The 24,016-nt window shown below is 38.9% G+C and overlaps 3 protein-coding genes across 5 annotated transcripts; 2 read left to right on the top strand and 1 right to left on the bottom strand.

The window, feature by feature from the left end:
* Window positions 1-8,562: 8,562 nt before the first annotated feature.
* On the top strand, window positions 8,563-10,258 carry LOC114565509 (ATP synthase subunit g, mitochondrial). Its single transcript, XM_028593601.1, has 3 exons — window positions 8,563-8,732; window positions 8,982-9,142; window positions 10,058-10,258. Exons 1-3 carry the CDS (start codon window positions 8,681-8,683, stop codon window positions 10,154-10,156), a joined length of 312 nt encoding a protein of 103 aa, XP_028449402.1. The 5' UTR covers window positions 8,563-8,680; the 3' UTR covers window positions 10,157-10,258.
* Window positions 10,259-10,842: 584 nt separating this feature from the next.
* On the bottom strand, window positions 10,843-13,614 carry ift22 (intraflagellar transport 22 homolog (Chlamydomonas)). Its single transcript, XM_028592954.1, has 5 exons — window positions 13,241-13,614; window positions 11,890-11,975; window positions 11,556-11,642; window positions 11,256-11,458; window positions 10,843-11,173 (listed from the first exon to the last, which is right to left on the bottom strand). The coding sequence occupies exons 1-5, from the start codon at window positions 13,277-13,279 to the stop codon at window positions 11,025-11,027; spliced, it is 564 nt and encodes a 187-aa protein (XP_028448755.1). The 5' UTR covers window positions 13,280-13,614; the 3' UTR covers window positions 10,843-11,024.
* On the top strand, window positions 12,245-23,862 carry LOC114565101 (outer dense fiber protein 2). 3 transcript variants are annotated; one of them, XM_028592948.1, is made up of 18 exons: window positions 12,245-12,399; window positions 13,663-13,802; window positions 14,142-14,316; window positions 14,435-14,558; window positions 14,667-14,798; window positions 14,964-15,038; window positions 15,387-15,458; window positions 15,561-15,677; window positions 15,772-15,957; window positions 16,070-16,179; window positions 16,311-16,446; window positions 16,741-16,851; window positions 20,240-20,344; window positions 20,928-21,086; window positions 21,466-21,566; window positions 21,855-22,017; window positions 22,385-22,510; window positions 22,964-23,862. In XM_028592948.1, the coding sequence occupies exons 3-18, from the start codon at window positions 14,153-14,155 to the stop codon at window positions 23,135-23,137; spliced, it is 2,055 nt and encodes a 684-aa protein (XP_028448749.1). In that variant the 5' UTR covers window positions 12,245-12,399; window positions 13,663-13,802; window positions 14,142-14,152; the 3' UTR covers window positions 23,138-23,862. The 3 variants fall into 3 exon arrangements, with proteins under 3 accessions (XP_028448749.1, XP_028448750.1, XP_028448751.1); XM_028592949.1 differs by lacking the exon at window positions 12,245-12,399 and having other exon boundaries at window positions 13,541-13,802; window positions 14,145-14,316; XM_028592950.1 differs by lacking the exons at window positions 12,245-12,399; window positions 20,928-21,086 and having other exon boundaries at window positions 13,544-13,802.
* The last annotated feature ends 154 nt before the right edge of the window (window positions 23,863-24,016 follow it).

The raw sequence follows: 24,016 nt of genomic DNA, 5'->3' as shown, positions 1-24,016 counted from the left end.
AGACAGGAAAAACACAGCACTAATGTTAAACTGAAGGTGAAACCAGTTTGCATGACAACAGATCATCTTCCCTATGTGGGTGAAACCACAGCAGCAGCTGTGTGTGTGTGTGTGTGTGTGTGTGTGTGTGTGTGTGTGTGTGTGTGTGTGTGTGTGTGTGTGTGTGTGTGTGTGTATCTCCAAATGTGTGTGTGTGTGTGCATGTGTTGGTTGCAATCTGTGTTCACTACAAAAATAAATCATTTGAAAGCGTGTGTCAAGCTTGTTTGTGACAGCCTCAAAGCCAAACCCAGCATGAGGTCTCAAATTTCGATAATTAGAGTAGACTCACACACAACACATAATACTTTACTGGTTCATTTCAGAAACCATTTCTCATATGAAAATTAACTGGGCCAAACCTGTCAAATATAAAAAGTGCTATGACTGCTTTTAGACTTAACAAATATGGATTTGGACAAACCCAATGAGACCGATGCATGCTACTTTTTTAACATCTGAATGTCTAGTGAAGCAATCTTCTTTTCCGGCGGCACCTGAACAATCGTGGAAATAAAATGTTGTCGATATAGACTAATGGCTTTCTGACCTGAATGGATCTGTACACCAGAGGTTTTGTCTTCTTAGCTCTGTAAGCTGGGTGACCTTTGTATGTTTTACTTGTTTGTTTTAATGCTGATATATTTGAATTCAAGTTCATAATCATGGTCAGGCTTGGGGTTCTTACTAAAATGGAAAAGAACGCTGTGAAAACAGAGTGTGCGCACAATTGCTATAGCTTAAGCTCTGACTTTATTACTCCCCAAAAGCAAACTACAAGCTTAGCACAAAATAAATTAAGGAGTGATGATACTAACTTTTTTACTCTTGAGGAATGCCTAGATGGATGCCAGGGTGAAGGATTGGGCTTACAAAATATGAAGAGATATATACATACAAGCAGCAATGGTAGCAGCAAGTGATTGAGAGCATTTAAATGGACATGAGTATCCAGTGTATGATCAAGTTTTTGTATGTTTTCATACGTCTTGTGTATTTATGTAACATGTCACTAGTTCAGAAACTCGGATAAACCCTTATCCCGGTCTTATACTGAGCCAATAGGACCTACACCTGCAACCACCCTGGGAAAAATGTCTCAAAAAACCCTAGGCCAAAAGCTGAACATGATAATTCATATTTCACCAGGATCTAAATCATCAGTGTGTTAACATCATACTGCATGTACCAAAAGAAAAAAAAGAGCCCAGTCACAATTAACACCAATGCACATAGGTTTTTGACAGCAGCATAAGAGCATGAATTAGCAGGAAGACAGACGCCATGACACCTCGATAAGCAAATCAGTAGGAGAGCCATAAAACTAAAACAGGCAGCCGGATCAGCAAACTCTTGACTAGCTGGTATTACCAAGCACAGGCACCACATATCAGTTCACAATGTGCTCCTAACCACAAACAGGGAACACTTAGTTAAGCATGGTGAAGTGAAGCAGGGAGGGATCACTAAAGAAGCTCTTTTGAAAGAGGCGCCTTTGCCCAAAACATCGTCCGACAGCAGGACACGAGGAAACATGCATCTGAAGCTTCAAGTGCATGTTTGAGGCTTCAAAAGTGTGTTTGTGGCCCTCTGATATGACACAATTATTCCTCCGCAAAAGCTATCCTAAAGCCACATTACTGGACTGTTGGCAGGCGAGCACGCTTATTAAATGCTATACAAACAACAACATTGGTAGCTAGCAGCAAGTGATTGAAGCAGGTACAGCAGAACGTTATGTGCAACAGCAGAGCAAAAGAGTGTGCAAATCAGTTTAAATAGGCCACCTCATTGCAAAGGGCGCGTTTCAGATATAGCTAGGCCTACGGTAATATATTTTTCAGGATTAAAAAAAAAAAAAAAAAAAAAAAGGTAGTAATATGATATCCGAGGAGATTAGTTCTGGTCCCTGCATTACAGAATGATCCTTCAGCTAATTCTTGTCTATTTGTGGTGTCATTAACAGTAAATTCATCAAATTCCATATCGCTATTTTCCAAGCTAGCTAGCTAGCTGTCATTATTTGCGGGACCCACATGAGAGTGGTTTCCATGCTAACACGAGCCTTAAGCCTTAGTTTAACCACCACTGCCAACTCTGTTTTGCTCAACGTAACGTTACTTTTGAACAACCACTACGCAAATCTGCATTAAAAGCGGTAGCGGACTTACCGTAGAGCTGCATGCGACCCCCGTCTCTGTGCTGAATCTCCTAAGGACCCTGTCCTTCCATACTTTCAGGCATTTGTGTGAGGTCTCTCTCGTGCATGGCGCATGGACCAACGGTGGTCAGTGAAGACGTTCCTCAATACTGAAAAAGATAAGAAATGTTCTCACTTCCAAGATCATCTGGAGGCTGAAGTAAGTTAGCTAGTGGTCCACTGACAGCCACACAGGTTCCGCGAACCAATGATGACAGGGCGGTGCTCAAGCCACAGGGCTAATGTTAGCTTGGCCTTCTATCTTGATGTCGTCCCCTTCTCCTCCCATAATTTTGGATTCCAAGTTACACGTAACTTTATTTTTCTCTGTTGAATTTCCTTGAGCCACTTTCTTATATCCATGATGATTATCAACCATACATTAGCCTATTTGCTAATGCTAGCTCCCAAATTATTTGCGCTAACGTTATGTTCTCTTAATACATCGATGAACGTTACACGTTTAACCCCACCCTTGACCTCACGGGTCATCCTTTATCTCGCAGTTATGTGTGAGATTTATTGGATAACTGCCTTCCTCCTAAATCAGACTGCTAAATCCCCCAAAACACATATATTTTACAATTTGTGGCATACGGTTTATCCTGCTGTAATATTATTACCATATCCACACAAGTTTCAGCTTTGTCAGCTGTTTATTCTAAACATTATTATGCACGTAAGATGCCGCGCACATTAAGGTATCCAAAGCAGCACAGTTATCAGTTATACATTTTTTCACTGTGTCAGAAAATGTAGACGTGTTGTGAGAGCTGTGAAGTGTCAATGGTGTGGGAAGCCATTTTAAAATGTAATGAACAATACTTCTATCTGTAATTACATTTTAGATATTCATAACAGCATTTCTTCTTTAATTGTAGTCAAAACTTGTCAAAAATGCTTGCTCTTGGGGGAATTACTAGAATTGTTGGGACTTTATAAATTATAGAGTGTGGTCTAGACCTACTCTATCTGTAAAGTGTCTCGAGATAACTCTTGTTATGATTTGATACTATAAATAAAATTGAATTGAAATTGAATTGAAAACTACATTTAAGATACCTTTAAATCATTTAAAAAGTAGGCTATAAGTGGCCGTTTTTACATGTATCGCTAGACTGGATATTTCTGTAATTCAATTCTTCCTAGTCAAAAAGACCATTTCATGACATTCTGGACAAATTACGTCACTTTTGCTATTCATGTGTATTGGGCTTTCAATTTCAGATATCCAAAATTATATTTTTCCAATCCAGAATGAACATTCTGAATATCTGCATAGATTTCTTACCAGGAAAAACTCCCATTTCAGATCCAATTATAGTCATAATTTTAATTTCAGCTATCAAACAATGATTGTGGATTTTTATTTTTATTTTAGATATCTGAATTAAAATAATGGCTAGTAACAATTGGATTGTAGATAATTGAAATGGTAGTTTTTCCTAGCAAGAATTATTTTGCAGATAGGAAGAATGACATTGTGGATATCTAAAATGAAAAGCCCAATACACACATGAATGGCAAAAGTGACGTAATTTGTCCAGAATGTCATGAAATGGTCTTTTTGACTAGGAAGAATTGAATTACAGATACCTGCAATACATCTACAGTCCAGCTATTAAATGTTGCCATAGCCGACAGTATACACCAACTAGCTCTGCCAGTATTAACCACGTCACCAAGCTTCTAGCACCATCTTTTTTGGGAGGAAGCATGGAACTTCACTGTGCTACTCTCTAGTGTGACCAGACACCAGAACTGTGATGCTTGGTTCCTACCGTGTAGCAACAATTGCACTGGCAATAAAACACACTCCTCTACTTATTCATCAACCTACTTTTGTAGCAATGACATCAGTCCCCTCAGTGTTTCAGTGCACTGGGGTTTCTTCACCGGGTGGGGGGGAGGGGGGGGAAACAATCCTAACTCAGCTACCATGTTACCTGGCTCTCTCTTCACTATGGAGGAGCAATAACTCTGACGGCCTTCTGCACTGCTGAGCTCCACAGATAAAGAACCCCCTGTGGAAAGGCTTCATTTCAGCTTTAATGGCCAAGTACGTAAGTGTCAACACTGAACACATATAAGGAATTTGAGTGACAATGAGAGGGATCCAACATCACTTTGAAATAATAATAATAATAATAATAATAATAATAATAATAATAATAATAATAATAATAATAATACAGCACTCCAAAAATAAAAGAAAAACATATTCATTTAAAAACCAGAGCTGAGAGATAATTATCTGTGGGTTCATCAGTCCTTAGACATAGTCATTTGATCTTCTTCAATATAAAAATATTGATTTAAGCAGCTTGAAGGCTTCAAGTAAAATCCAGGCACAGACGCAAGGTTTCACATGACACAAAAATAAAGTCTGAGGAGCCTGTTTACACTTGGCATTAACATGTTCTGGGTGACCAGATTACAAATTGCAGGTGTGAAAGCACCCTAGATTTGGTGTTTGGTGTTTGGTGCATTTTTGGTGCATTTTGAGTTTTAAAGCTTTATCCAATATGCAAATACACACAATAATCCTCTTCTCTATAGCAGCACAACCACAGATAAAATGTGCAATGGGGAAGCGAAATCTAATCCAAGCGTGCATGAGATCAATTTCATACAAGTTGTGCTGCCGCCTGTTTGTGATGAATTATCTACAAACAGTCAGGATATGTGGATACTACATCTCATAGGGCCAGAGAGAGAGGGAAAACAGACAGACAGACAGACAGAAGAAAACGGGAGACAGTTTGGTGTCTTAAATTCCAAAGTAGCTACATGTGAGATGAAAACAAAAGACTTCAACACCTCACTCTTGGCAATCGGCTTGATACCAATCCCCACACAAAACTGGATGATGTCCTTATCTGTCTTCATACCCTGGAGGACTAAAGACTGATTGTGTTGATTGCCAAAGCTGAGGCGGTGATGTCATCTGTTTTAATCTCATCTGCATGTATGAGCAGTTTTAGACCATGAAAGGCAAGATTTACTCACTGCAGCCTCCTTTCCTGTCTGTTTTTGTCTTCCTGTCTGTCTATGTATATATCTATCTGTCTCAGTCTGTTTCTATGACTCACACACTTCTACTCTGTAGAACTAACACATCACTACTGAATGAACATCGCACAGTAGGGTCACAGGGATATCTGAAACGCAAAAAAGCCTCTGACTTTAACGTTTCTTAAAATTGGTTTCTTATCTTTTTTCATTTAGGAAATTAAGTTAATTTCCATGATGCACTTTTCAGAGAGTTACTCGGTTTAAATGTGTCAGCTAAAAGCCAGCAACTATACTGTACATTCATTGCAATTTTCTGTTTCGACTTCAAATGTATTCTGCTCTTACCTAAAGAAATAGTTCAACATTTTGCTTATTTGCTTTAAGAGTTGGATGAGAAGATTGATAACTCTCTCCGCATAGCTTGGCCTGGCCAGTGAGTTATGTTTACATTCCATCACTCACCAAAATGCATTGTGTGTCGCTGTGAGGTCTAACACACGTGTTGAATGCATTTCCTTCCTAATAAACATTTGCAAAGCTAATTTTAGGAACATTTGTTGTTAACATTCATGTTTACTAGCTCGCAGTCTGGCACATTGCTACGTTTCTTCTCTTCCTGTAGGTCAGTGGAATAGTGTGAAACCATTGGCAGAAATGTGTATCGCATTACCCACTCTTCCTGTGAGTGTATGAAACAAACAAAACAGGGACCCAACCCAACCATTAAAAATACTACTATAGCACGACTAAAGGTCAAAAACTCCACAGGAGGAAAGGAACACAATATATGGTGTACAAAAACACAAATGTAAAAACAACAAGTTGTTGCTTTACTTGAGGCTTGTTATGTGCTGGACTATTTCTTGCAGTGTCTTCCAGTGCTGGTAGGCACATATTTTACCTTCAAGTCTTTATGTTAAGCTAAGCTAAGCTAAGCTAACTGCCAGCTGGCTGCAGCTTCATTTTCACAATAGAAAAATGAAAGGGGTATCGTGATTTGTAATGTGCATTGCAGTAAATCCCTTTCACTGCTTAACATTAACATACACAAAAATATTCCACCTAAAATGACTCTTTAATAACCTCAAAGTTAGCTCAATATTTTTTTCCACTCTGTCTGACTAAACCTATACTGAAGGAAATCCAAAGTGACATTTTCTTGGCTACTTTAAATGGAAAATGATGTATGCCTTTTTTTTCTTTTGATGACATTGCCCTGTAATTCAGGCTGACATATTTGCTATTTTTTGGAAACTGTGGCAATTTGAGCTCAAAATAAAGTTCTGTGTGTTCAAACAGTGTTTGCCTGTGCAGTTTGAAATGAAACCAACAAATGCTCTATTGGGAGATGAAGGACTCCCCCATGAGGCAAGGCAAGGCAGTTGTATATACTGTATATAGCACGTTCATTACAGGTAAGCTCAATGTGCTAAAGCAACAGGGGACATGATGAGAATATAATGACAAATACCTAGGTCGTAAATCATCCCATGTCGAATCATGACGAGAGATGAGGAATTTTGTTTTGAAACAAAATTTTGAACTGAGCCATGTTGGTTTTTGAAAAAGCGGACTTTTCAGGATGAAACGGATCATCTTAGTCGATTAGTTGACTAATCGGTTGTTTTGATCTTAGTCGACTAAGATTTCTTTAGTCGATTAGTCATTTTTTATGCTTATTCATGCTTAATTACTTATTTCCAAGAAACTTCTGAGCACATTTATGGTAAACACAAGATTTAAAGTGGTGCTTTTGCAGGATTAATTGTGGAGAAACTCAGTTTTACAGATGGTTAATTAACTACATTTATATTGTGCTTTTCTAGTCTTAACCACCTCTCAAAGCACACAGCTCTGTCAATTAAATCAACTAATCGATTAGTCGACAAAATCGTATAAGTGTTAGTCGATTAAGAATTTCTTTAGTCAAGGACAGCCCTACAAATACCAAACCTCCAAAAGATAAACTACACAGCCATGCCACAGCAGTGTGGGAATAAATTATTGTACAACTTAAATACAACTACTGTTTAACCAATGCTTTTGCTGAACAAAAGATAGTTCAGCAATGGGCGGAGTTTAAAGCAAAGACAGTTTCCTGCTCTTTATCGCGCTCTAACTCTATTTGGTAACCTATTAGAGAGCACCCTCTAGTGATTTATCCTTTGAAAATGTAATTTCACTACAGGTCTACTACAGCAGGCAAGCTGCTCTCGGTCATCTTAACTCTCACAGTCACAGCTATCTGCAAAAGGTTTATGTCCAATTTTGAGATATTCTTGTTCGATCAGAAGGAATTAATTACAGTGTTTTCTCAAATCAAAGCCCCCTGAGGCAAAGTTGTGATTTTTGATACTGGGTTTTATAAATAACATGTCTTGCAGGTATACAGTGAATTAACGGTTTGTGTAAAACTATAAATCAAACAGATGGCACCATTAGTTGGGTGTTTGCCTCGAAATGCAGATTTAACCTTAGCACCATTTTTTTTATGTGGGCTGCAGGCTGAGTCAGAGGAGAGTGAGTAATGATTTAGTCATCCATGTGACCTTTTTTTCTTTCACTTTCACACAATACACATACACACAAGTATCCTTTAATTGATCAAATTTATAACATTAACCATTTTGTGGGGCGAATTTTGGATATTCATATCAGTGTATGTTATCCTCGTGGCAGTCTTGTATTGAAAAAGGCTACAGTATAAAGGCATGTCGGTGTGTGTACTCTATGTCTTGACAAATTAGTTCTTCTGAAAACCCTTAAATGTGCTGCATTGTAAATGTAGATGGTTTAGCAGTTTTCTCTGAAAAGCTGAAACAATGGTTAAAACAGTGCAAACAAACATTCTGTGGAGATGAAAATCCTTTCCTTTGTTTAAAATCAGAATTATTCAAGCTACTTTACTAACTCAGTTTGATTAAAATGTGTCTTTTAACTCCTAAAACTGTTCTCCTGTGCCTTTGATTGATTGGTACTGCACTTTTATTTCCTTCATTTTATTTTTATTGTATTTTTAAATATCGCTAGCATACATGTCTTTGTCTTATTTACAAATTGAATTGCCTTTGTCTGAAGTTGCTAAAAAATTTGCTTTGCTTGCCTGCTTTATGAAATAATGGACGGGATGTCCAGTTTGTCCTTCAACTTCTGTATAGTTATATTCCCAATACAGTCAGTGTGACTGGCTTATATGACAAATTAACATTACATACATTTTATCTAAGTTCTTATGCTTTCAAGCTATTTTATTTTGAAAATAAATATATGACTCATTTTTCTCTTAACCCCTTTTATTTTGAAATCAACAACCCGGAAACCTCATGCCACTTTTCTTCATGTTGTTTCCTCCTATGGTTTTCTCGCGTACTTTTTCATTACGAAGAGCCAGAGACCGTTTGAACCAGAACCCAGGCACTCTTCGTTATGGCTCAGGCGGGACAGAAACTCATTGCAAAAGTACCAACTTTACTCGGTGGTAAGCTTACTCGCCCTAATTCCCACGTTGTTACAGCTTGTTAACAGCTGCACACCTTTAGTGTGACCTCTGGTAAGCTCAGGTGTCAATACACGAAACAACCACTGCAACAACAGGTTGTTAGAAACTTGTGATTTTCCAATTTTTGCTGTAGGCTAGAAGATAGTTGTTAGAGAAATGCGAAATGGCTCTGTGGCTTTTGACTTTGCTGCTCCTGTGTTATTCACTTTGTGTTTGGATCACTTACAGCCGTTGTCACATACTCCAAACCCCGACTGGCGACCTTCTGGCACTATGCCCGGGTGGAGCTTGTCCCACCGTCCCCTGCTGAGATCCCTAAAGCCGTAGAGGCAGCATCGAGCCTCATTAAGAGCTTCCGGGCAGGACGCCTGGGACAAACTACAGTAAAAGTGAGTCCGTACAAGTTTGATTACTTTTCTTGTCGTTGATGTGTGTGTAAACCCTGTTAAAAAGTCACCAATATCTGAATAAATTGGGTTTTTTGGGCTAAATTCTACAAACGTATACACATGCCTGAATTAAGAACAGATACACTATAGTTTGTTATAAATACAATACGTTTTGGTCTGTTGGGGGACATAAAGGTATATATATATATATATATATATATATATATATATATATATATATATATATATATATATATAAATAAACTATGAAATGGCAAAGCCAAAATGCCAGTTTAAATTAGTTGCACACTGGTTACACAAAAATAACGTTATTTTACAGAATAAGTAGTAGGACTGTTAAAACTAATACATCTGGATGTGACTGAAGTTGTGCAGGCCAAATACAATATATGGTTAGCCCCTTGGCTGAGATGTCCAATCTTCTGTGTGTTGTATACACCAGTTGTAGGGTTGAGTTTATCTGCATATACAATAGAAATGACTGAATAATTGGATAAGACAAAAAAAAGTTAACTACACGTGTAGGAAGATAAAATGCCATCTTAGTTAGTTCAATGGAAAATCTGTGGAAAAACACTCCCAATATAACAAAATCAAGTTATTTGTGGAAAGATGTCAGACGATGTCAAAAGTTAACAATTACACAAACTTTATATACAACAGGTGAAATAAAATGTGTGTGTGCGTGCATGCTCATAGTGTGTTGTCTGTGACAGGTAGTGGGTAATTGTATGCATGGGAAGGGACTCATTTTTGCACTCTACAATTACTCTTTCATGTTACATTGTCAGGCCTCATTAACATATAAAACTATCATAATTCGTTATCTAATTCTATAGACTGTCATTAAAGCAACTGTCTCGAGTTAAATTAGATTCTTTTTTTGTTTTTTAGGATGCCTTAAGGAATGGACTCGTGGCCACTGAGGTGCTGATGTGGTTCTACATTGGAGAGTGCATTGGCAAAGGAGGCATTATTGGATATGATGTCTGAATGTTGTACTGTTCTTTCTCCTTTTACACTTTTAATTGTCACATTCTCAGCAACCTGCACCAAATTTTCAAAATAAACAATGTCTATAGTCAAAAAAGTATATTTAGTGTCTCTTGAGTACTACTTTCCAGTAGCCTGACAAGCCAGACCCACATCAAGATGTTGGGTCTGGGAACTCACCATTGACAGGGCTCAATGCGAGGGGCGGGACAAATGGTTGTCTTTCAAATTCCCTCTGCATGCAATAGGATAGCGCTACAACCAAGCAGAGCAACGAAGAAGGTAGCGGAGCTAGTTGATAGATTAAACTTTTGCTGTATCTGGTCGGCAAAACTCCGAACACATCTTTCTTTTTTAAGAATGATTTCAGTGCTGTACTTTTCTCAAAGAAAAGCTTAACTCCAAGTCTTCCAGAAGACCACTGTTCCCAGCAGCAGCAGCCATTAGCCCGCCCACCGACTCTATACACGATGTGATTGGCCTGACTAGAGTTTGGTTTTTCCAACTCGCAAGTCAACGGAGAGTCCCTAGACCCCCCCCCTGGCTGCAAATTAAATTTGCTGCCACCAGGGTGCGTCTAGATTTCTAGGCTAACTTTCCGGAGAAGGTTAGGTCATGTTTTATTCACAAGACACAAAATTCAAGACCCGACACCCCCCCCCCAAAAAAAAACATCAAACAAAACCTGTAGTAAAAATTTTTTGTAAAAAACATTGCCAGGGGTTTTGGAAGATTTCATCTACAGCGGACAGCAAAGATGTGTAATTAATAACTTTAAAATGGGAAATGTTGATGAATGTCACGTGAACAGAGATTGCTGATGACAAAAAATGTCTTCATTAAGCTGCATATTTTATAGATTTTGTTGTTATGTAATAATGGACATCTCCTCTTGCTCTCGGCTTTCCGACATTGTATTTATAACATTTCCCAAGTATTTGCGGAAAGCTCGCCCCACCTCCTCTGGTTCCTCCTCCAGGTTGCAGTAAATAAGTGGCAGTCTGGCCAAATGTGAGGCTGCATCAAAAAGAATGAACATGTTAGCCCAGACATGGTAATAAAGCATACAACAGCTTTGGGATTCTTGCAGTGGAAATACCTAAAGGCAGCCGTCCATCTTCTACTTCACTGCCAGGCTTGTGGTGAGCCACGAGTAAACACTGGTTGTCCTGCAAACCTTGAGAGGAGATGAACATCGAATGCCACGTCTCTATTTCTTTGAGGTGACTTGGAACGTCAGGATTAAAAATGATCACCACACCGCTGGATTCCTTCATCAGTGCAGGCCAGCATGATTCAAATCTGTATGAAGAGAACATATTGTATATCTACATCTGGGTATTATACACCTAAACAAAACCAATTATAAAAATATTGGAAGTGTTTGATATTAACTTACTTAAAATCTCCTGAGCAGTCCCAAAGTTCAACCTCGCATTTTGCGTAGTCACCACTGCCTTCAGGTTGCGATTCAAATTCCAGTATCCTTGAAACAGAAGAAAACCGCTGCATTTTGTTTTTCTAACTTCTGACAATAATACCTCTCATGGCAAAATAGATACATGATATTACTTCAAACATCTAATCATGAGTGTAATTGATTACAAAAAAATGTAAAATGATGCTCCAAACATTCTGCTAGATCATATTATTTCCATCTTCTCTGGGATTTGATAAGTTTGGGTAAACTGTGTACCATGAGAAAAGCAGTAAAGTTGATAAAGGGTTTGTACCTTACTCCTTGAGTAGGTCTGTATTCACCTCCAACATTTTCTGGTGCTGTGTCTGAGAGAAAATTAGCAACAACCGTTTTCCCACTCTAAAAAAAACCAAACAGACAAATGATTTTAAAAATAGTCAAATCCGTTACAATCAGAACATAAACCATCTTTATTATGATTTCCTACTTTTGACATGTATGTTAATTTTACTGCTAATAGGCCTTTTTTTTAAACAGCAGACATTTTGACTTGTCATAGTAGGAAAAGCACAGGTGTTACTAATAACAATGGATGCATTCTGTTTAAATGTTCCAGTTGCAGGGCTTGTGTAGGAAGGTACACTTTTAATGACGTTTTTTTCTTGCAGTGGAGTAGTGTTTTTTTTTTTTTTATGGCAGCCTTTTTAACACAACAGGAAATTCATAGCTCGCTGTATTTAATAACCATAAGAAAGGCTACATTCCAGTTAGGTGTGGTTGTGCATACAGTATGGCTTATTGAAACACCCAAAGGGAACAGAGGGTAGGCTACATCTCAAGTCTCTTAGTCACACCTGTGCTTTTCCTGCAACACAGTAAGCAACACACACAGGCAGAAGTATGGTAGAAATAGTACCCAAATGTACCACAAGTAAAGGCAGAATTACATCTTACATCATCTCAGTGTTATATGCATTGTAATATCAGATAATTATTAAGCAGCATTTTAATGTTGAGGCTGGTCGAGGTGGAGATAATTTACATATTCACATAATGTTAGCCAGGTAGTTTAATCTATAACAACATATCATCGCTGTTCATATGTTTGTTTATGTAAAATGATAGCCTGCAAAGTCACATAAACGTAGTGGAGTGAAAAGTATAAAGCACAACAGTTTAGGGCTAAGTAAAGTAACGTTAATGTAGGATTACCTTTAGTAGAGTAGCTAATAATAGTAAATGTATTTAACACAAGTTACATTCACGTTCCAAACAGCACGCTTCTCAGTCAACACACACACACACACACACACACACACACACACACACACACACACACACACACACACACACACACACACACACACACACACACACACACACACACACACACACACACACACACACACACACACACACACACACACACACACACACACACACACACACACACACACACACACACACACACAAAGCTAGTCAACTTTTAAAACTACGTAGGAGCTCTTTATGGTCCAACCAAGCATAGCTACATTCTGAACATATTAGCTAGCTAGCTAACGTAATAAAACATGTCTTTTCACTGTTGAAGCTATTATCTAGCCAGTTACCAGTAACATAAATAAATAGGATACGCTACTGTGGGGGGAAAGGCATTTACGTACCTCAGTGGGTCCAATAAAGAGTATTTTTGCTTTGAACATTTCCACTCGCCGAACATTAACGCTAACGTTAGCTAGCTAGCTGTCCAGCTAACTTCGACTGAAGAAGCTCTGGCAGAGCTAAGGTACGTTACGCCACCAAAACAAGTTAAATAACACTGCGTTTTAAACTGAGTGTATATCTGAACAATGCTATGCTGGGTTTTGAGTTTCACTCAATGAAATGTACAAACTGTTACTAATCTTCGTAACTTGAGGTTACCCAAACATTGTTTGAGATAGGAGATACCAAAGAATTTCTAATATAGGGAGAGGAGATACCAAGGCAGCAAACTCGAGTAAACTTCCTTTTCGTTTCTATGGTTTCAACCAGTCCCTTTGCTTTCTTTTGTTCATTGGCTGTTCGCAACTTAAATCAAACTTAGTTCCGCCTACTTTATCCGTGGGGGACAAATCAGCAGCGAGAAAATAAGTACGTTACACTAGAGCTAACCAATCCGGTTCGACCTTGTAAGAGGGGGCACTTCAGTTTGGAGTAGCGTTGTTCACTCGTAACCGACACAAGGTAAGCGCAAGTAATATTTACATTGTTTTGTTGTTTTGTTAAGGATTGCTATGTTTTAGTTTTAATATCCATAATGTAACGTTAGATATCAGAGGCTTTGCATGGTACAATCAGCATAATGCTTGCTTTCTTTAATCCAACGTAAATTTAGCAGCCACTTCCTGTCTGTTGCTATGGAGTGGGCTTAGTTAGCTTGCTTGACAACCTCATTTATACTCTCACTGCCCTTCATAATAATGTGCAAGCTAGGCTATGCAGTGTAAATAAACTAATTTTACCTTTTCTTTTCCCTGTTATCTGTATTTTAGCACTAACTTGTACTGTATGTTGTTTTGTCAGTAGTAAGAGCTATGTCTCCAGAGGATGAGCTCCTAAGCCCCCCCCTTGGTTGCAGCTCTACCAGGGAGGATGTCACTCTGAGCTGTGGTGATTTAGCTAGCTCTCATGAGCTGGGGAGAAGGAACAGAGCACGCAGCATCCTCCACACAGAAACCCCAGAGGCTGACATTAATTGGTGAGGTCTTAGTATGCATTAACATTTGAACATTTGAGTAACAGCATGACTTGCGGGGCTAAACAACCACTCACTAGTAGCCACAGCCAAACTAATTTACTCCCTGTTTTTCATTTAGTCATGGAGACTTTGCCTATGGAAAAAGTCCTTTACTGAAAACACTGATGGATGCAGAAGCAGCTGCCAACTCTGCTGCCATACAACTTGTGTCTTTTAAAGATGCCATTGAAGATGATTTTGCTGTATGTTTGTTGCTATTTAAGCATACATCAAGTTTGGTTCAAACATAGGTACTCCATGTAGGAAACCATTCACGACCCGTTATTCTAACTTCTTCTCTTGTAATTTAGGATTCAAGACATTTGGCCGTTGATAAGCGCAGAATTGCAAGGCAAAGAGGACTTTTGCTGGAGAAGTTGGAGGATTTTAGACGAATAAATAAGTCTGTTCGACAGAAACTGAAACAGCTCCAAGATGTAGAGGTTGGTTACAATAGTTCCACCTTGCATATTGCTCAGGATACTTATCCATTGGTCTATATTTGTAGTAGTACTGTACATTAATTTACTTACAGTTCATAACAGCACACAAAACACTCTGACTTAAATGCTTCTTAGAAATGTGTGAAAATGTGTTTTTCCATATAGGCTGATCAAATTGAAGCCAACCACCAAACTGACATCTTATTGAAGAAGATCACACAGGCTGAGAGTGAAAATGAGGTGATTGTATGTAATGACTCAAAGGAAAGAACTTAATTTAAGTGTAAGCGAATTAAGCTTTGTGCTTAAATTGTGGCAACCTGGTTTAGGTTTAGTCTGTGAAAAGGTTTATTCTTATGTACTGTATTCTGGTTTGAATGGTTCAATTGGTAAGAACTGGTCAAATAAATATTGAGGCCGTGTCACCCAACACCCAACATTGCCACATTGGGTAGTAAATGAATGTGATAACTGAAAGACATGACGTAAATGCATCTCCTGTATGAGACTGAATGCACTTAATTGCAGAAGAGCTCTGAAATTATGCAAATTCTCATCTCAAATCATCCTGTCATTTTTCTCCTGAAGAAATTAAAAAGAGATTTGAGTGAGACAGAAAGAAAAGTTGAGGAACTGATGGATCAGCGGAGAGAAGAGCAGGTAAGCACAGCAGAAGTGACCATATAGATGTGCTTGCAGACTCTAAAAATGCAAAGGATGCAGAGTGCATTTTAAAGCTTCTGTCCATACTTGTCATCACAGGAGAACATAAAGAGTGCGGTTCACATGACCAAGTCTGTGGAGGCGACTCGTGCTCACCTGCAGGGGCAGCTTCGCAACAAGGAAGCCGAAAACAATCGCCTGACCGTACAGCTACGGGTACAAACATCTTTATCAGCTTGTTACTCTCTAGACAAACTGCTTTAAAGAAAATGTGTAATTTTATAGCATATCTCTTTTTTTTCCTTTTCAGACTGTGGAGAGAACGCTGTTCGAGCAAAAGATGGAGATTGATGATTTGAAAGGCTCCATCACCTCTTTGACTGAGAAGGCAGCGCAGGACAAAGAATGTCTCAAGAAAGCCACCCGAGCACAGAAATTGAGAGCTGAGAGATTTGAAGCCGCTATTGAGAAATGCTATGCGCAATTGAGGGAAAAGGTATGAAGTCAAAATGGCTAGGATTTGATGGTTTTAAAAATAGTGTCTTTTCCGTACATCGTTGCATCGTTTACGATCTTGCTTTGACTTTCTTTTCTCGGTTGGCATCCAGGATGCTGAGCTGGCCAACGCCCGTTTAGAAAGAGACTCCAGGAGACGGCAAAAAGAGCGGGAGGAGGATGAGAAAGACAAACTTGTATCTTATACAGAGTTGTTGAAAAGGTTGGTCACTTCTCTTTTCCAAACATTACTCTGTCACCAGAATTTTATAGTGGAATGTCAATACACACACACGGCAACTATTTCACTGACTCATTTTTTAATTTGTACGTGAAATGTGTATTTCAATGAAGTCAAATTGCAGACATGACAGCGAGGCTGCAGAAGGAGAAGGATGAGCTCACCGCAGCTAATGAAACTGTGATGCAACGGCTTGAAAAACTCAGCACTGAAAATGGAGACCTCAACGTCAATAATGCAGCACTCAAGGTACAAGTTGCCAAACAGCTTGCGCTTGAAAATCGTTACTGTGAAAGGTATAAAAAAAGTAAAAACCTTGCTGCATAGATATGTTGTCCATAATTATTCATCCAGCCATTTCGGCACGCTGACAGATGAACAACTGTAACATTTGTCAATTTTGTCGGGCTTCTTACGTTTGTCCATATTCATCCTTAATCCATATCATCCAATCATCCATATCCTTAAAGTTTGAAAACATTCTCTCAGATTTTTTTTTATTTATAACACTAAAATGATAATAAAATGTTCGTGTGATTGCAGGTATCCATTGCTCAGTTTGAGCAGCAGTTGGCTGATAGTGAGTCCGCCCTGATAGAGGAAAAGGTTGTGTCTCAGGAGAGGAAACATCAGGCCGAACAGTGCCAACATCAGGTAGACATCAGCTCAGTAATTTTAAGAACTCTTTATAGTCAGCTGCAAATATGGCTTGACCCCAAAAAAAATCTAACAAAAGATTTTTCAGTGGTTTACAGTAGTATCAGATGTATTTAAAAACATACTAAAAGTTTACCAAAGTTTGACTTCAAGAAAGGCCCCATTTTCAAAATGGCAGCCGCCAGGTCCTTAAAAGGACCATTATTCCTTTGTATTCCTATTACACCATGAATACTAGTACCTTATACATGTTTTAGCCATGTAATATTCTAATTAGCATATTTGTATGATAAATAACAGATTAAAAGCACAATTATATATTAAAGCAATTCGTTACAAGCATATTTATGCAAAATATAAGGGCAAATACAATTACAATTTAATAATAAAATTTCCCTTAAGTAATTGCATATTTCTCATATCGTTTTGCCTAGTGTTGGTGGTTTCTGTCCATTAGCTCCCTTCTGATGAACCTCAGAGCCATCTCTTAAGTTTTTACAGCAAATGGGGCAAGTTTCTTGGTTTACAACAATATGACTCATGGTCAAAATTGCATTTGGAGTGTACTTTTTCCTCAAGCTAATCCAACAATGTCATCCTCTCTTAATACACTCACATTTTTGGCCTTTGTCATGTGTTAGAAATCTTTCTAATGTTCTTTTGATACCCCCATAAAATGACACTGAGCATGTGTCTGAGAATAAGACATTTGTGCTGTAATATACACTACCGGTCAAAGGTTTTAGAACACCCCAATCTTTTTAGTTTTTTATTGAAATTTTATCAGTTCAAGTCCAATGAATAGCTTGAAATGGTACAAAGGTAAGTGGTGAACTGCCTGAGGTTAAAAAAAAGTAAGGTTACCCAAAACTGAAAAATAATGTACATTTCAGAATTTCACAAAAAGGCCTTTTTCAGGGAACAAGAAATGGGTTAACAACGTAAAGCTGTTCTGCAGCAATGCAGGTTGATCAAGCTTTGAAAGTTGGTGCTACCAATTCCCACAGGTGTTCCAACTGGTCTGGATTACTTACAACCCCCTCTGTTTGTATAAAAGTATTGTTGGAACACACTGTGGTACCATACCCTAGTGAGCATTATTTGAACAGTATTGTACTGCAGAAAGTAGTGTTGCTATAAAAATGGCAGGAAAAAAGGCAATTAACAATGGAAGAGAGACAACCCATCATAACACTTAAGAATGTTGGTCTTTCCTACAGAGAAATTGCGAAGAAAGTCAAGGTGTCAGTGAGTACAGTATTCTTCACCATCAAAAGGCACTTAGAAACTGGGGGAAACTGTGACAGGATGAGGTCTGGCAGACCCAAAGCCACAACAGAATCAGAAGACAAGTTTCTGAGAGCCAACAGCTTGCGTGATAGGCGGCTCACAGGACAACAGCTTCAAGCACAGCTTAATAGTGGTCGTAATAAGCAAGTCTCAGTTTCAACTGTAAAGAGAAGACTTCGAGCTGCAGGTTTGATAGGTCGAGTTGCAGCAAGAAAGCCATTGCTAAGACGTCAGAATAAGAAAAAGAAGCTTGCCTGGGCCAAGAAACACTGCCAATGGACTACTGAAGACTGGAAGAAGGTGTTATGGACTGATGAATCAAAATTTGAAATCTGTGGTTCATCACAAAGGATTTTTGTACGCCGTTGAGTAGGAGAAAGGATGATTTCTCAGTGCGTGACATCAACTGTCAAACATGGAGGAGGAAGCATGATGGTCCGGGGCTGTTTTGCTGGATCCAGGGTCGGTGATTTGTATAGAGTGAAAAGCACCCTGAACCAAAACGGCTACCACAGCATTTTGCAGCGCCATGCAGTACCCTCTGGTATGTGCTTAGTTGGTCAGGTGTTCATCCTACAGCAAGATAATGACCCAAAACATAAGTCCAAGCTATGCCAGAATTACCTTAGCAAAAAAGAACAAGATGGTAAGCTTAAAAACATGGAATGGCCAGCACAGTCACCAGACTTAAACCCCATTGAGCTGGTTTGGGATGAACTGGACAGAAAAGTGAAAGCAAAGCAACCTACAAGTGCCACACATTTATGGGAACTTCTGCAACAGAGTCGGGAAGAACTTTCTGAAGAATATTTGATTTCCATTGTAGAAAGAATGCCACGAGTGTGTTCAGCTGTTATATCTGCCAAAGGGGGCTACTTTGATGAGTCAAATATTTAGAATACATTTTGGTTTATAAATTGATTCCATGATTTCTCTTTTAACTTAAATTGTTATTTTTTATCGCCTCAATATCGATATCGAGGTATTTGGTCAAGAATATCGTGATATCTGATTTTCTCCATATCGCCCAGCCCTAGGTGTGGTGGTGGTAAAAGTAATTTAAGTTACTTTTGGGTGGAATAACTTTTACATTGAATGTTAAGTCTGTGTTTTAGCAAAGAAAGGGTATGTGTCCAAAAACGCGTACTGAATAGGAGTTACATGACATAGGCTAAATTGTTTACATCTCTGGTTCACCCCAAAAAAGATAAAACCTTACAGTAATCTCACTAAATGTATTCCATAAGTATGTCATCATGTCAGTGCAATTTAGACCAGTTAGTCCAATGGATTCATAGACCCAGAAAACATGTGGTTAGACACCAAGATTACTTGGCTAGGTCAAATAATGATGGAGTTAGGATATTTTGAGGGCTTCCTGCCAATCTTGGACGCCATCTTGAAAATTACACTTTTATAGTGGTCAAACTTTGGTAAACTTTTAGTATGTTATTAAGGACACCTAATACTACAAAAAACAGCTGAGAAACCTTTTGTTAGAATTTTTTTAGGGTTAGGTGTTTTTTTTTCATATATGCAGACGCCTATTACCTTTTCTTTTTCTTTATTTATTTTTTACAGCTCCAACCTGGGAGATTATGGTTCCAGGCAGAGTTTTCCATTTGAAAAATAAAGATATTTCACTCTGTAGTCAACAAAGACTTCCCATGCAAACATTTTGTTCATAAAGAGCATCTCCAAAACACACACACACATAATGAATATTACTAGACAGCTAACATTGTACTGCTTAAAAGACATCAGACATCTGGCTAGGGAACACAAAGTGAAATATTAACACGTTTTCAGACTACAAACTTAATCCTTTTATCCTTTTTATGCCATTTCTTTTTTTTTTTTTTTTTTTTTTTTCTAACATCGTTTTCCATTTGTCTTTTGAAAAGTGCTTCACCAAAAAAGAAGATGGTCACAATGATTATATCCACTCATTCTAACTAGCCTTTTAATTACAGCCGAGCGTTGAATGTGCTCTGTTCAGATTGCTGAATGAATGATTGATGAATCCATGATACTAGTTTGCAGTTGTAGGGAAGGACACAGCTGGTTTGATCATACTGATCTGTATTTGTTCTAGGTTGCAGAGTCTCAAGCTGAGTTAGATGATCTGAGGATAAAATATGCAAATCTTTTAAGGGAGACAGAGAAGACACGAGCTGGAAAAGCTACAGAAGTTGAGAAGGTAACCTCTCGTCTCCATGTAAATGTTTTTCTTATATATTATGAATTTTCTTATATGTGCACACATCCTAATAAATACCAGTTTATTTTACAATATATGTGATATTTAAGATTACTAATATTTTTCTTTTTTGTTCTATTAATAACCGTACTATTGTGCTTTTTCTATTATATTCAGCTCCGCAGCACTGTCTCCTGCTTTTGAATGGCCAGTCAGTGAGCTTTTAAAAATCTGTAGCCCCTGGACGGTCTTTGGTGTTTTTTGCCCCCAACGGCTCCTTCTAGGCAGCGGTTATGTTTAGGGTTAAGGTTAGGGTTAGCTGGAAGGCGCCGTTGGAGGCAAAAAAACACCATCGAGCCCCCTGGACCTTCTAACTACCCAACTTCCTACACTAATTCTGAGCAGCAAAACACATCAACTAACAACTGCCAAATCTCAGTCTAAAGATGAATCTGGGCACATTCTGCTCGCATAGCATGCACATCTAAAGCATGCACATCTGCTAGCATCTCTTAGGAGGTGTGATGAATCTTTATGCTAATATATTGTCACCCCACTCCTTCTGCCATCCTCTGGAGCCCAGGTGAGACAGGAGCTGCAGGGGCGTGTGGACGAACTGAAGTCTTACCCTGAGTTACTGAGTGCAGCTGAGCAGAGTCTCTTTGAGTGCCAGGAGAACCTGCGACGCTCGGAGAGGAAGTGCTCAGAAAAGTCAGAGTCCGTTAGGCAACTGCAGGTTAAGGTGTGCAATGTGAGCTGTGGTGGTCAGAATGTAAAATGCAGTCATTTTCCATCCATCTGACCACTAGGCGGTAGTACAACCCCATGTGTCTGTCACCGCATCTTGTTTTTTGGTCCTGCTGTGAGTTCGATGTTTGTGATATTAAAAAAAAAATTCTTTGCCTACCATTTGTGAGTGTAGTTGTGCTGTGTGAGTCCTTTTCAATCACCCACATGTTTCTATCAGAAATGATGATTTGGTATCTAGAAAACTGCTCATTTAGTGTTTGCCAGATTGTAGTATTTATTGCAGTTTAGAATGTGATGTAAAACCCTTTTTTTCTGCTCCAGTCACTTGTAACTAATACAGGTGGTTCTGAACTTTACATTTACATATACAGATGGAGAGTCAGACACAATTGCTGAGATCATCTGTGGAGATTAAGGAGGCCACCCATGATGCCAATTTACAACTACAGGAGAAAGTGAATTTTCTCCAAAAGTAAGGCATCCTCTCGTCTCTGTTGGCTAGAATCAAATGTTTGTGTCTCATTTTGTACAAATTGAGAAATAGAAAGTGTGCGCGTGTGTGTGTGTGTGCGTGTGTGTGTGTGTGTGTGTGTGTGTGTGTGTGTGTGTGTGCGCGCGCGCATGTGTGTGTGTGTACCTGTTTTACTATATTCGTGGGGTCCAAAAACCGGGGACTACAGTATCCTTGTGGGGTCTGCACAGCCTTGTGGGGACCAAAATGCTGGTCCCCACAAGTTTAAAGGGCTGTTTGCGTGTGTAGGAAAATGGACGAGCTGCAGCTGGAGAACCTGGAGCTGGTACGGAGGCTCGCAGCACAGGAGGAAGGTCTGAGCTACAGTAACCGGCAGCTGGAGCTGCGCTCGTCAGACTGCCAGGCCCTCAGCCGGCAGCTGGAGGCAGCTCTATCAGACGTCAAACAACAGGTATGGCTCAGAGACAGTCTAGGGACATCTGAGGAAGAATTGATAGTCAAAGAGATCAACAAAAGATGACAAAGCAGCACCCTTAGGTGCAAGTGTTTTCCCACACTCTACCTTACAGTTTAAGCTTTATGAAAGTGATCGTTTATGACCTCTTCATATAAAGACATATCTGTTCTGTCACTGATTGATACTATACCTTACCATGGAGCCCATACGTCCAGTTCCTGAAACCGTTTATATTTTCTGTATTTGCTGTTAGAAAACACCAAGTCGTTGATACTGTAGGTGTTTCCTTTATAGATCTGGCACACAGGAGGTGATGTGTTCCACTCTGCTGGATAATTTAACTTTTGTTCCACTTGTCCAGGTCAACAAGGTAAAAAACAAGGCTGTTGGCAGAGAAGAGGCTCTTCAGACCAAAATCTTGGAGCTGGCAGCAGACAAGAGCAGAAGGGATAACGAGCTGAGGCTCCTTCGCCAGAGCAAGCTCACCGTAAGTATCATGCTTTTCTTGAGCTAATAATAATAATAATAATAATAATAATAATAATACATTATTAGGCATTTCAAAACACCCAAGGTCACCTACATGAGAAAAATGTGACACTAGTTTTAAAAGAAATGCAGTTGTGGAAAGGGAATTAGTGCATTTTATAAATTATAAATTTTAGTTAGTAAACCAGTTTAAACAGGTGAGTTTTGATGTGGGATTTGAATGATGGTATGGTGTCAGACTGACGGATGTGTGGGAGCAGGGAGTTCTAGAGCCTGGGAGCAGTGCAGCTGAAAGGGTATGTGCTGTGGGTATGGTTAGGAGACCGGCAAAAGAGGAGAATTAAGCAAATGAATGTCATGGCGCATGCTTAGACCGCACTGAATTCAGCCTTAATGCAAACTGAGATGTGTTGATGTCAAGCGAGGAAATTCATTGCATTTTAATTTGCAGGCAGAGAAACAGTTTGAGGTGCGTCTGAAGGACCTGCAGCTCAGCCTGGACCAATCAGAGAGCCACAAGCAAAGCATTCAGAACTACATTGATTTCCTCAAAAACTCTTATACGACAATGTTTGATGAGGGATTGCAAAGATCAAGTTTTGGATCGTCATATTTTCTAAAATGATTAAGGATTTATTTGTATTCATTTATTTATTTTTTGTGTACTGTAATATGTATATGGGCTTTTTTTTAAAAGGAACGGAGGCAATAATTTGGTTATTGACGTTCTACATTTAGCTGACAATAATCTGGGACTTTCTTCCCCCAGCCCCCACCCCACCCCCCTTGTTGTGCAAGGTTTTAATATTGTTTTTTAGCTGATGGCCCAAAAAACATTACATGATATTCTTACGTGTGTGCTAATATTAGACTAAGAACTCTTGGTGCTACTGTCTCTTATTACCATACAGCAGCCAGTTGCAAAAAAAAGACAAGTCTATCTACTTGTTGTTATAGCAACATATGTGATGAGCTGTGAGTTGGTAACCTAAGATTTGCTGCTTTTCCAGGGTTTTTTATCACTTTAAAGTGAATACATTTGGGTTTTGGACAGTTGGTCAGATAAAACAAGCAATAAAGATGTCACGTTGGGCTCTGAGTAACTGTAACAGGCATGTATTCACTATTTTCTTATGTGTCATAGTCTAAAATAATAAATCAAAAACATAAAAGGGGCTTCCAGCTGGAGAAAAGTAATGTGCCACTAGGTGGAAGTGTTTTGTTAGCCAATCTTTTCTTCTGTCAAGTGTCTCATTTTACCCACAATGCACTGTGCATCAGTCTTACCTAAGTCACTGCTAAATGGGATCCATTCAACATAAAAATGTTTGTGTCTGTTTGAAGATTGGCTCTATCTTTGTGCAACTATCTCCAGAACAAACTGTTGGCCATATTTTGAAGCTGTACCTACACCTCATTATTAAAGCAATTGTTAACCAACACAAGTGGTGCTTGAAAACCAAATGTCAGTGGGTGCCTATGTCCATGCCATGTTTACCTGTGG

This window comes from Perca flavescens, chromosome 12, assembly GCF_004354835.1.
Source record: "Perca flavescens isolate YP-PL-M2 chromosome 12, PFLA_1.0, whole genome shotgun sequence".
NCBI classification, from domain to species: Eukaryota; Metazoa; Chordata; class Actinopteri; order Perciformes; family Percidae; genus Perca; species Perca flavescens.
The sequence above is the reverse complement of the archived record's forward strand: the minus strand, read 5'-3'. Positions and strand labels throughout refer to the sequence as shown.

Coding starts and splice junctions, on each gene's coding strand:
- ift22 (XM_028592954.1), bottom strand. CDS start 13,279: ATGTTCAAAGCAAAAATACTCTTTATTGGACCCACTGAG. Junction 11,643..11,889: donor AGACCTACTCAAGGAGTAAG/GTACAAACCCTT, acceptor TTCTGTTTCAAG/GATACTGGAATTTGAATCGC. Junction 11,174..11,255: donor AGATGGACGGCTGCCTTTAG/GTATTTCCACTG, acceptor TTTTTGATGCAG/CCTCACATTTGGCCAGACTG.
- LOC114565101 (XM_028592948.1), top strand. CDS start 14,153: ATGTCTCCAGAGGATGAGCTCCTAAGCCCCCCCCTTGGTTGCAGCTCT. Junction 15,678..15,771: donor GCCTGACCGTACAGCTACGG/GTACAAACATCT, acceptor TTTCCTTTTCAG/ACTGTGGAGAGAACGCTGTT. Junction 15,958..16,069: donor ATGCGCAATTGAGGGAAAAG/GTATGAAGTCAA, acceptor GTTGGCATCCAG/GATGCTGAGCTGGCCAACGC.
- LOC114565509 (XM_028593601.1), top strand. CDS start 8,681: ATGGCTCAGGCGGGACAGAAACTCATTGCAAAAGTACCAACTTTACTC. Junction 8,733..8,981: donor AGTACCAACTTTACTCGGTG/GTAAGCTTACTC, acceptor GATCACTTACAG/CCGTTGTCACATACTCCAAA. Junction 9,143..10,057: donor TGGGACAAACTACAGTAAAA/GTGAGTCCGTAC, acceptor TTTGTTTTTTAG/GATGCCTTAAGGAATGGACT.